This window comes from Kryptolebias marmoratus, linkage group LG15 (assembly GCF_001649575.2).
Source record: "Kryptolebias marmoratus isolate JLee-2015 linkage group LG15, ASM164957v2, whole genome shotgun sequence".
Classification (NCBI taxonomy): domain Eukaryota; kingdom Metazoa; phylum Chordata; class Actinopteri; order Cyprinodontiformes; family Rivulidae; genus Kryptolebias; species Kryptolebias marmoratus.
In genome coordinates this window covers 9,208,264-9,219,515 of record NC_051444.1, presented here as the reverse complement: position 1 = coordinate 9,219,515, position 11,252 = coordinate 9,208,264, and the positions used below count along the sequence as shown (strand labels likewise).

The window sequence follows — 11,252 nt, the reverse complement described above, 5'->3', positions numbered from 1 at the left end:
CAGGGTCAGGGTCAGGGTCAGGGTCAGGGTCAGGGTCAGGGTCAGGGTCAGTCCAGTGCCAGTGCCATGGTCAGGGTCAGGGTCAGGGTCAAGGTCAGGGTCAGGGTCAGTCAGGGGGTTCTGGCTTAGTTCTCACCTCGGACAATTCGATTATACCATCGGAGTTCTTGTCGAAGTTGGCCATGAATTCCTTCATCTTCTCTTTGAACGAAGCGTGTGAGGGATCCTGCAGAAGTACCGGACATGAAAACAGAGAAAAATGTGCTCATTAAGGAGTCCTGAAGACAAGAAATACAGAGAAAATAAACCTGAAATTGTCTCCTTTCAATAAATACATCCTAAAGAAAAGAGGTGAAGCCTAAACCAACAGCTAAATACCTTATATTTCTGTATCTTCTGACTCAAAAATGTTTTTACGCTAAAACTTAACTTAAACTTAAACATGCAGTGCTGTGCAAAAGTCTTGAGTCATCCCTCATTTTCTTCCCATTTTGCTTCCAAGGAGCCAGACTTTCTTGTTTAAATTTGGTCTTTTTTAAGATTTCTTCAGATTTTCCAAAGATCACAGAGAGGTTTTAATTTTTATCTCCAGGTGCTTTATCACCCACTTTTAGTCTGGTACCTGGTCAGCAACAACTACTGTTTATAACTTTAATGCCAGTAAGATTTTCATATTTTAGGGCCTAATTACCTTTAATATTACATAGTTTAAAGTCTTTTTGTTTATTTCTGTGTGTCATTCAATACAACTTTGTTTTTTTGCTCAAGAATTCATCTGTGATTTCAGTCATTTGTTACAGTTTTTTTTACCCATTTCAACCATTTTTTGAAGTTTTTATCATTATTAAATTGATCAACCCTTGATCAGCTGATCCATTTTCATTGTTAATTATCTGTTTTGTGTCATTAATTTGTTGATTTTCAGAGCCAGCTTTAGGTATTAGTCAGCCACTGGCTGCTCCAAGCTTTTAATAAAGGCTGTTTGTAGCTTTTCTGTAATTCTCTGACTAAAGCTTCATTTTTACACGTTAAAACCAGCAGCAGTCAGAGGTGAAACTTGTTCTCAGTGCCCCTGATGCTCGGGTTGTTTTACCTGCCGTACAGAAATGTCTGAATGTTTTATGGGTTTGTGCTACAGGAGAAAACCACTCACCACTCCGGCTCCTCGTCGGGCCTTCTCCAGCTCTGTGAAGAAGTTCTCCAGCTCCTTTCCTTCTATGTAACCGTTTCCTGTAACGCAGCAGAGGAACAAAACTGGTTCGGCACAAACAAGGCTCTATTGACGGGTTTTAAAAGCATGATTTAAGACTCGGATAATGAATGAAAGGTTTAGGAGGGACTTTAAATGTTAAATAAGTCAATACAAATTAAAACCTTGGTGCTTTCATACCCATATGTGGATTTGTTTTAGCAGCGACTGAGAGGATATGTGCGCTGCAGCTGCAGAAAAAAGACAAACACAAGGAGAGCGAAGTGGCACTGAAGTGTAAGAGGAATAATGAGTGTCTTCTTGCCTGAAAGGGTGAAAGTGGGAAATCAGATTGATGTTTATTGGAGCATTCTGTTCCTCTGTGTGGGTTTGAACTTCTTATATGACTCTGGAGGATTTATTCATAACAGTTTACTCCGTCGGTTTGCCTGCACAGATTAGATTAGGACAATCTGTGGTCCTTTTTGAACCCATGAGTCCCACCTGTCATGGCACAGAGTGGGTTGTAACTTTTTCTTGTATGAGACATAGACAAAATGAGTATTTTAATTTAAAAATAAAGGATAAATGCACTAACTCAAATGAAGAGATTTCGCCTTCTGTCTTCGTCATCTCTTCATCTCTTCATCTCTTATTCTCTCATCGCCTTTTGCCTTTTTTTTAAATAATTCCCTCCCTTCTTTCTCTCATTTTCACGATCAGCTTCGTTCACATGCTGCGTTTCCCAGGTGTTCCAATCTGTGCTTTAGGTTAAAAAATAAGGTATTTCAGGCAAAAATAAATAAATCAAAAGCTCAAAAATACAGGTATATAGTTTGCTTCACGATAAATATAATTTCTGATTGTGAGGAGAAATAATTGAATTGGCTAAAATTCAAAGCTTTGTCAACTTGTGGCCGTATTGATTTGGGAAAAGCTTCTGAAACCACAGAATGTATGTATAAATCTCTGTAATGCTTAAAAGACTGCAAATAAAAGACATATTTGCATATTTGTGTCTTATTATGCTGTACATCACCTTGCTAACATGTCATTAAGCTTTGCAGAAATGTGCTGTGTGTGCTGTCTTCAGGTTGTGTATAAATGCTCAAAATTTTCAGCATTTTTTATATATTATCTTCTCCCCTACTTCTGGTGTTCATAGTAATTTATTATAGCTGTTTTGTTTTTGTTTTTTAAAGCTACTCTGTTCTGGTTTTTGTTTGTTTGTTTATTTTTTTCTCTCTCAGAAAACTAACTAAGTATGAAATACAGACTGAAATGTGATTTAATTGTACACATCAGCAAACACTGACTCCAGTTTTCAGCAACACTGAACTGATGAAATCCTAATTTAACCACAACACTGTCCCTACAAAAACAAAAATTGTTTTAGAAGACAAAGCGTCTGCAATTCTGGTAAATGTTATGTGCAAAATAACCACAAATAATGAGAGAAAGGGCAGAGTTTATCCTTTGTTTTTCTCGCTAATAGCAGTAAAGACCTGCTGACCTGTGACATTTGTCACTAAGAGGAATAGTTGCCTAAAATAACAACAAAGCTACCAAAATATTAACAAAAAATGTCCCTTGAAATCTTGTAAATACATTCAACTTCTAAAAAGATGAAAAAATAAAAATAAAAATAGCTTTTCAAGTCAGAGTTTGTAACTGCATGCTAACATTAGCATGCTAATGTCTTACAGGCTACATACTTACATTTTGTGAGTGTTTAATTTAAAGTTTAAAAAAACATATTCTTAGTGTTAAAATAAAATAGATAGCTTTGGACTTTTAAACACTTTTAAGATTAGAAAGTTACACGTGGCAGGCCTGAAAGTTTTAACAATTCTGGGTTGTTGTTTGGAACTGCATGCTAACATTAGCATGCTAATGTTTCACAGGTTACATTATGCTATGTAGGCAAGTGTTGTAAATGTTTAATTTAAAGTTTAAAAACATACTTTTAATGTTAAAATAAAATAGATAGGTTTGGACTGTTTAAAATTAAAAGGTTACACATAGACCTTAAAGTTTTGACAATTCTGAGTTGTTGTTGTTTGGAACTGCCTGCTAACATTAGCGTGCTAATGTTTTACAGGTTAGACGCTTACATTATGCTATGTAGGCTACTGTTGTGAATGTTAAATTTAAAGTTTATCTGAAAGTTTTAAAACATACTCTTCGTGTTAAAATAAAATACTTAGGTTTGGACTTTAGACACATTTAAAACACATTTAAAGTTTCTGTCATACACAAAATAATATGCTACGCAGTGTTTTTTACCATGGAATGTGTCATTACAGCGTTTTGGAGAAATTTTATTTTGCTGCACTGAACTAAAGTTTCTCTGTAGAAGTGAGGTTCACACAGATTACAATTAATTATGTTAGCAAAAATTCTCAGTGAGGAAATTAAACGACTTCATGTGTATAAGAGCACCTGCAGAGGTTAGTAGGCATGTATGCTAAAAACACAATGAGTTGCGCCAAATTAGGAGGAACGTTTTGCTCTAACACTGCAAATAACTGCTGACAAATTAATTAACTCAGAAGATATACACTGCTTTGACTGAACCAGAGCTGTGGTTTTCAAACTATCACCTGCTATATATGGTTTGTTTAATTTATTTAAATTTGATTTCTGGAGATCTTCTCATCCCCTACTTGGTGTTGTATGACCCACAATGAGGTTCTGATCCCAACTTTGGTGACCAATAATCTGATGTATACTAGTCTACATTAAAAAAGACATGTTGCAGATTGTAAATTTGAGAATTGTTTACCATCTTCTGCACACCATAAATTTCATGTTAGCTTTCGCTTTTAAGCTTTGTCTATTCTGGAACGAATAAAGGGGATCTTAAATATTATCTGAAAAAAAGAAAAGATCTATGGTGAAATGTGTGTGTGCTCTAATCCTGTGACTCGTAAACCCCACAGAAATAACTGTGTTCTCAGCTCATCGAGGCTCGCTGCCAGAGTTTAGCTGCTATCTTAATCTCTGCCGCCACATGGAGCGCACCGCTGCCCGCTGAGCAGATGAAGTCCCTGAACGTTTTCAACCACAGCTCAGCTGCTGATTGCCCAGCAGCACCTGGCAAACGTCTCGGCTGTCCAACGATGTGAACGATCATGAGCTGCCGTTTCAGTTTGGGAGTTTTCCTTTAAATATGGACTTTTCCCTCATTGTCTCTGCAGCGAACAGGAAGTAAACCCTGGTCTGCAGCACGTCATCGAAGCCAAGACTTTTTATTTTGTCCAAACTTCTTGAGTTCATTTTCCTGGCCTCATCACCAACACAGTCAGCATGTTCACAAGCCAATATCTCTTTGATTAGGTCTTCACCTGTAATGTATTTCACCACGGGACTGAGAAATGATCTGGAAACTGATCAGCGTTCAGACTTCGAAGTGGCATTATCTAGCTTCCTTCTTAATGAACAAATAAATGATTTGCAGCATCTGTTTTGTTTCGTTTGGCAGTGGGTCATGTCTGCGAAGCGCACAGACTGTAAGAAGGAAGGAGAAACCGCTGAACGCGAGACAACCGTCGTCTTCTTCTTTACTGAGACCCAAAGAGAAGACAACGGCTGAGAAATGAAAAAGGCTGTTTATGGACACAGTTGGGTTAGGATCCGATTCCTCAGGTCAGAACAACGAATGAAAGAACTCCTCCTCGAACGTAACCTGACTGTTTCCAACTTGCTGCTTTCTTGCTCTGCTGCCGAAACACAAATCCTCGCCTGTAATCCCTCGGAACGTCCTGCAGACAGAAAACCATCTGAAATTTGATAGACTGGCCACTTCTAGTCAATCCTGTTGATCATTCTGAGACCTATATAAAACCTAAAGGCAGCTTCAGCTCCTGTTACGCAACGGGGTTTATCTGGTCAGGCTTTTGGTCCTCTTTTCGGCTCTTTGTGACTAAGATTTGCATGCGTTCTTCACATAAAGGACTCAATCCGATCGTGACTGAAACGGGCGGCGGGATAAAGCGGGACACGAGCAGCTGGACTGCGGGATGGGTCGTCTGATGAGGGCGCTGTGGAGTTTGCGGGGTGGCGCTCGGAGAGGCTTTAGCGGTTCGGGTCAGAGGGTCTTCTGAAAACGGCAGGAGAAAATAATCCTCGTTGAAGTTGCTGCATGAAAATGGGGTTAAGCTGGCGCGGCGTGTGGTGATGGAGGGAGGACCGGAGGCAGCACTTTGGCTCCAGCTCAGGTAAATAAAAGATTACGGCAACATTCGTCCAGCAGTTCTGACTTTTACTCAAGAGTCGCGCTTTCAGCAGCTTTTGGGCGGAGTCCACTCCACCGATTTGACAGATTCGAATCGATTCATCGCTCCAGGAGCTGAAATCGTCAAAAAGTTATCAACCGGGTCTGAAAGCTCAGCCTGTGCGCACCTGTAAGACCACCAGTCGGAAACACATTTAGCCACCGGAACATGAGGGTTGAAGATTATTCTGTGAGACAGGAAGAACGGCGTTGTTTAATGCAAAAGAAAAAAAGAAAAATAGGTAAAAAGCCGGGTTGCTTCCACCCAACATTAAAGATCTGCAGCCATCCATCATTAAATCAATAAATACAGCAGTTATCTGATCAAGGAGCACTTCAAAACCAACTCCTCATTTGCATGCAGTCCATTTCTAGTCAATTTAAAAAGCTAAACCCCAGAAAACCCAATTTTCCCCTCAGCCATGCTCCACTCCTCTATCTGCATCCACCTCTTTCTTTCCTTTAAACATTAAAACACATTAATTGCACCTAAAATGACTGACAGCATCCATATTAATGAAAGCAAGAATTTCATGAGAAATCCTTCTTTGGTTCGTTTCTAAAAAATGACAAAAACTTTAACATTTAAACCTTAAATTTCAACCTCTCTGTTTTTTCCAGACAGTTTTTCTCGAGCAGCCGGAGGAGTTTAAATCTTCCACCCCCCTGACAAGAATAAAAAAAAACATGCATTCAGTCTGAACTGCGCCAGCTGACTGCGCGCAACAACTGCACCGACCGTCTGCGTCAAAGTGCTTCCAGATGTCGATGAACTGCGCAGCTGTGAGCTCAGCCAGGTGCAGGTGGGGCAGCTGCTCCGCCTGAGTCGCCATCTCTGCCGCTTCTCCCTCCTTCGGTTCGTCCGGACCGCCTGAAGGGGCTGGAAACTTTTTGAGTAGTTTATTTATTTATTTATCTATTTGTCTCCCGGTGCGGAGCTCCCACGGATCTGCGCGCGGAGCCTCCGCGCCCGGAGCTTTTAAACCGCCCGCGCTTCTCCCGCTCACCGCCAGGGGGAGCCCCGCACCTCCGGAGGAGGAGGAGGAGGAGAAGGAGGAAGAGGAGGCGTCTCCACTGGTGCTTGACTTCACGTGAGCTCCTGGACAGGATGCAGGGATCTTTAGGCTTCACTCAGCTGTAGTGAGAAATAAAATACCATCAATCCAGCTGAGTGCAAAAATTTTAAACCAGTCTCCATTTTTTACAAGCTTCCCCTCCTAAGAGTCAAACTTTGACCGGGACAGGAGGAGGACAAGACACAGGCTGAGGAGCGAAGGAGGCCTGCTTGGTCTAAAGCAGGGGTGTCAAAACTCCAGGCATCGAGGGCCACTGTCCTAAAGGTTTTAGTTGTTACCTGTCCCGACACACCTGGTTCAAATTATTTAATTACCTCCTCACCAAATCATCAAGTTCTCCAGAAGCACGTCCACAAGGCGCCCATTTAAACCAGGTGTTTTAAAGCAAGGACATGTCTAAAACAAGCAGGAGAAACAGAGTTTGACACCTGTACCGTACAGAACCATTTAGGGCTGCCGGCAGAGGAGAGGAGAGGAGAGATAGCTGCTTCGACCCGGTGTCGGTGTGGAGCCAGTCCAGGAGGTCCAGCTGAGTCAGTCCTTGGGGTGTTGGGTGGCGTCACCGGATCAGACCTCGGATGTTGGGCTAGCTACGTGAACTGATTTTCCTCTTCATTTCTGGCCCTGTTTTAGTTTAGGAGCTTTTTTTTTCCGGTCAGAGTTTAAGTGTCTGAACACAAAAAAACAGTTTCCTCTGAAAACAGTCTGGGTTAAAAAATGAGTAAAACAAAATACTTTGAAAGATTTTCAGAAGAGAGCTACTAATCAAGACAACGAAGTCGGACTGCTTGGGGAACAAAATACGACCAAATCAGGGATGACTTGAGACTTTTGCACAGCCGTTACCCTCCTGAACGGTGTGTTTTCAGACGGAGCGTAAACGATTTCCATATTCTTCATTTCAAGAACCCCCCCAACCCCTCAGGAGGAGATCTAGAACAATAAAAACACAAAGATGTTCATGTTACGCTCCAAAGGCTGCAGTTTCTCAGAAAGCTGAGTTCTGACATAAATGACCTCCTCCCTGATTCTCACACCTTTCAGTTTCCCTTTCAGCATGCTCAGGTCAAGAGTGCCGACGACGAGTGCGTCTGAGCTTAAGAGGAAGAAATAAATGTGAACAAATACGAGTAAAAGACAGAAAGAGGTGAAAGAAATGTGGAGATATTTGTAGGAAATCAATCCTTTGTCCATCGCCAGCTTGTTGGGTTTGGAAGCACAGCCCTTTCAGCTGAATACACTGAATTATAAATGATTACAAATCTTCACGCCATCATTTGACGGACGAGAGGCCAGATGTGAGCGGATCAGTCTGATGGAAAGGCGTCACCTTGGCATGAACTTTAACCGCCACGTGTGTGAGCACAAAGGCGAACGCTCACACACGTTTTCTGAGTTAAAACCACGAGCGGTCTGCTCACAGATCACAGATTATGGATGATTATGCAATTGTACTAATGTGGTGTTAAACCCGCCTTTACGTTTACTCAAATTGGCAGAATGCTGCTATTTAACCTGGAAAGTGAAATGGAGGTGATGAAGCGGCGCGTTTAAGAGGCTTTTCATTTGGTTTTATGTTCAGCATCAAAGGTCCAAATCCTGTTGAGTTCATACATAAAAAGAGCGGATTATTAAAAACAAACAGAATAAAATGAGAACTTTTAGAAATCTTAAACATCTTGAATAAAAATCAGGTAATGATTGTTGTCTAAAAATGATTATTTTCTGTGTTTGATGCCGTTTCACTGTGCTCATATGAGCTCACAGAGTCTGCTTTATTACAAACTGTCCACATCTCGGGGTCAAAGGTCAAAGCCATCCTCTGCTCAGGATAAAGCAGACAGAGAAAATGAGTGTTTGTGTTTATTTATTCATCAGGGACGAAGAACAAGAAGCTTAATCTCAAAAGAGAAGAGATTTAAGCGGATTTAGCCACAGGCTAACTTCCATCTGTGGGTCCAAGCCAGGTGAACAAAAAACAAAACAAAACATGGAAATACAAATGAAAGCCGTCTTCCTCTCTTCCTGTGCTTGTTCCTGTCAATGGACCAGAGACGGGGGACCTCCTGAACACGTCTCCAGTCCATTCATGCGTGGATTTTGGAAAGAAGGGAAACTAAAAACCCACCCAAAAAGAGCGGAACAGCACGATGTACGCAGTCCAGCCCGGCGTGAAGCCTTCAGACCTTTTAGCGTCCATTTCACGAGCATAATGGTTCGACACGGGGGGGAAAAAACCAGCTCCTCAGACCATGACTCAGCGATATTTTCATAGCTATTCCTGGCTTTCTTTATTATTCATGAGAACACCAAAAACGGATCAGTAGCCTTTTTGTTCCGACAGAAAAAGACCAACGAGCTGAGAGAAAGGACAGTGATGTTAAACCAGACATTCTGACATTTCCCAAAGCCTTTGGCCTTTCACAAAGTGGAAGTTTCACAGGCATTCACAGCTCGAAGCACCTGACAAGTTATTAGTGACACGACCTAAATGAGCCACAGGATGGATGGGTGAGATGTTCCTCCCAGAGTCTGTAAACCTGCTTCCTGTCATATGAGGTGACAGGAAGCAGGTTTACAGGAACCAGTAACCTCACAGGGGATAATATTCACCTGTGAAGTGTAATACCACATTCCATATATGTCATATTAGCTCATAAATAAATAAAACTCATTGGTTGTTCATTGTGTGTGCTTATCTCTGCTGCCATTAATTCAAAAATATCTGTGATTTACCTGTTTATGGGTAAAATATATGCTAAATAATAGTGTAAACAAGTCTAATCAATTCTTCTTGTCTAAATACTAAGCTGCATGTTATATGGGGTCTAAATATTTGCAGAGTTATGAAGAAAAAGGCTGCACTATTTAAGTTTAGGTCAGTGGCGTCCCATCCCTGGTCTCTGAGAGCTGCTCCCCTGCATGTTTTAGAGGTTTCTCTGCCCTCATCACACCTGGTTTGAACGAGTGGGTGATTAACAGGCTTTAACCAGGTGTGCTGGAGCAGAGGGACAGCTAAAACATGCAGGATAGTGGCCCTTGAGGACCAGGCCTGGACACCACAGGTTAGACACCAGTGGCAGAGCTCTGGTTGGACTTAAAGCCTTCTGGTCTGGCTTGAATGATTTCAGCATTTGGAAATGTTATCACTGAGTTAATGAAGTTCTCAGTAGATGGTCGACGTTTCGATGCCAGGGTGGCTTTTTGCCCCGACGAATGGCTCGTTGGGAGGCTCATTACAGCATGCAGCAATGTCCCCTGTCTTCACAATAGTCATGATACAGCATGTGTTAAGTAAAGTAAGGCTGCTTCTCTGCATTTTTAGACTGTTGGTGCAGCATGAAGCACACACAAGGCGTTCGGCATGTGAACAGTACAGAGGGACGGGAGTCACACCTAGCAAGATGGCAACCATGAACCTCGCCTAGCAATGCCAGTGGCCATCCCAGAGTGTTTCTGATTCAGCGGGTGAAACGTAAACATGTCGTTGTGTTCCTGCTGCCTGATTTCATCCCTCAGCCTCTGTCTCAGAGACCAAAAGTAGTTCCACAGCCTGAGACTCTGACGCCCGGGTTCGTCCACATGCTGACATTAATCCAAGCAAAGTGGAGAATCCAGATCAGCTGCAAACATAAAAGCCTCAAGAGTAGGTTTCATCTCTGCTGGGTGAGGTTTATGTGATGGGGCGATTGTGTTTGCAGAAAAGAAAAATCGGTGGGGGGGAGGGAGCATGTTTTATGAAACATTTGAGTCTTCTGAATAATCTGAGCGCTTCAGATGCAGCTGTGTGGCTGAAATGTGGCCTCTGGCTTCTCTCTGCTTATGCACAGCGGCAGGGGGGGGGATCATCTGCTAAATTAACATGAACAACTGCAGCCGACAAGAAGCACCGATGCTGCAAAGCCACAAATGAAGCCGCGTGGCTAACGTCTCTGATTCACAAACAAACCACTGGAAAGTGAACAGGAGCTGCAGGACGAGCCCCCATCCCTGGATGTTCGGGTTTGCGGAGAAACCTCTTCAACCCAATCAGCCTGACGGGTGTTAAATACACCTGACAGGGTGCAGGGGAGAGCAGAGCACGAAGTACTGAAAAAACAAGGCACAGAAAGAGAGTTTCTGTTTACGAGCGACCATTAAAAGCGCTCTGCTTGCCGAACGACAGCTGCAGTGAGACGAAGTGAGATGAAGTGAGGCATCCACCTGCAGGGAGGGGCAGAGGATGCAGATAAATCAGCTTCTGAAAGAGGAAAAAATCTGTGTTTTACTGACTGCAGATAATAATGGAGTTCAGGCAGTTGTTGATAAGATTAAAACCTCTAACGCTGCCCGTTTTAATGTGGACACAAATGTGTAACTGATGCTTTTTAGCACAGACTGTTAAATACCATGATAGTGTTCATAGGAGACTTTAATATGATGCTCTGTGATCTATGTGAGAGTTTGATAAGACGTGGAAAAGAAGAGTGAATCACGTCTCAAATGGCCTCTTGTAGATTTTGTATGCCACCTGCTTATTGAAACTACTCCAGTGTTCATTTTCCGATGATTAGTAGTTTTTAGATTATGTCTAAAAGTTATTTTCTGAGAATATTTTGTCATCATTAGGGGCTCAGATCTCCAGCCTGGGTCACACCACAAGTCAGCAGGTAACTTCCATCTTGGATCTCCTGGAAGCTGCTCGGTCATGAACACCAGAGCTCTGACCCTT

At 42.2% G+C, this 11,252-nt stretch overlaps 1 protein-coding gene across 1 annotated transcript in view; it reads right to left on the bottom strand.

Moving 5' to 3' along the window:
- LOC108229803 (calretinin) overlaps positions 1-6,429 on the bottom strand; it is an 18,215-nt gene extending 11,786 nt beyond the window's left edge. The window contains exons 1-3 of the mRNA XM_017405473.3: positions 6,205-6,429; positions 1,154-1,230; positions 137-226 (exon numbers count right to left, since the gene is read on the bottom strand). Of these exons, the coding sequence (XP_017260962.1) occupies positions 137-226; positions 1,154-1,230; positions 6,205-6,298 (261 nt within the window). The 5' untranslated portion in view covers positions 6,299-6,429. The remainder of the gene's footprint in view (positions 1-136; positions 227-1,153; positions 1,231-6,204) is intronic.
- Positions 6,430-11,252: the final 4,823 nt, after the last annotated feature.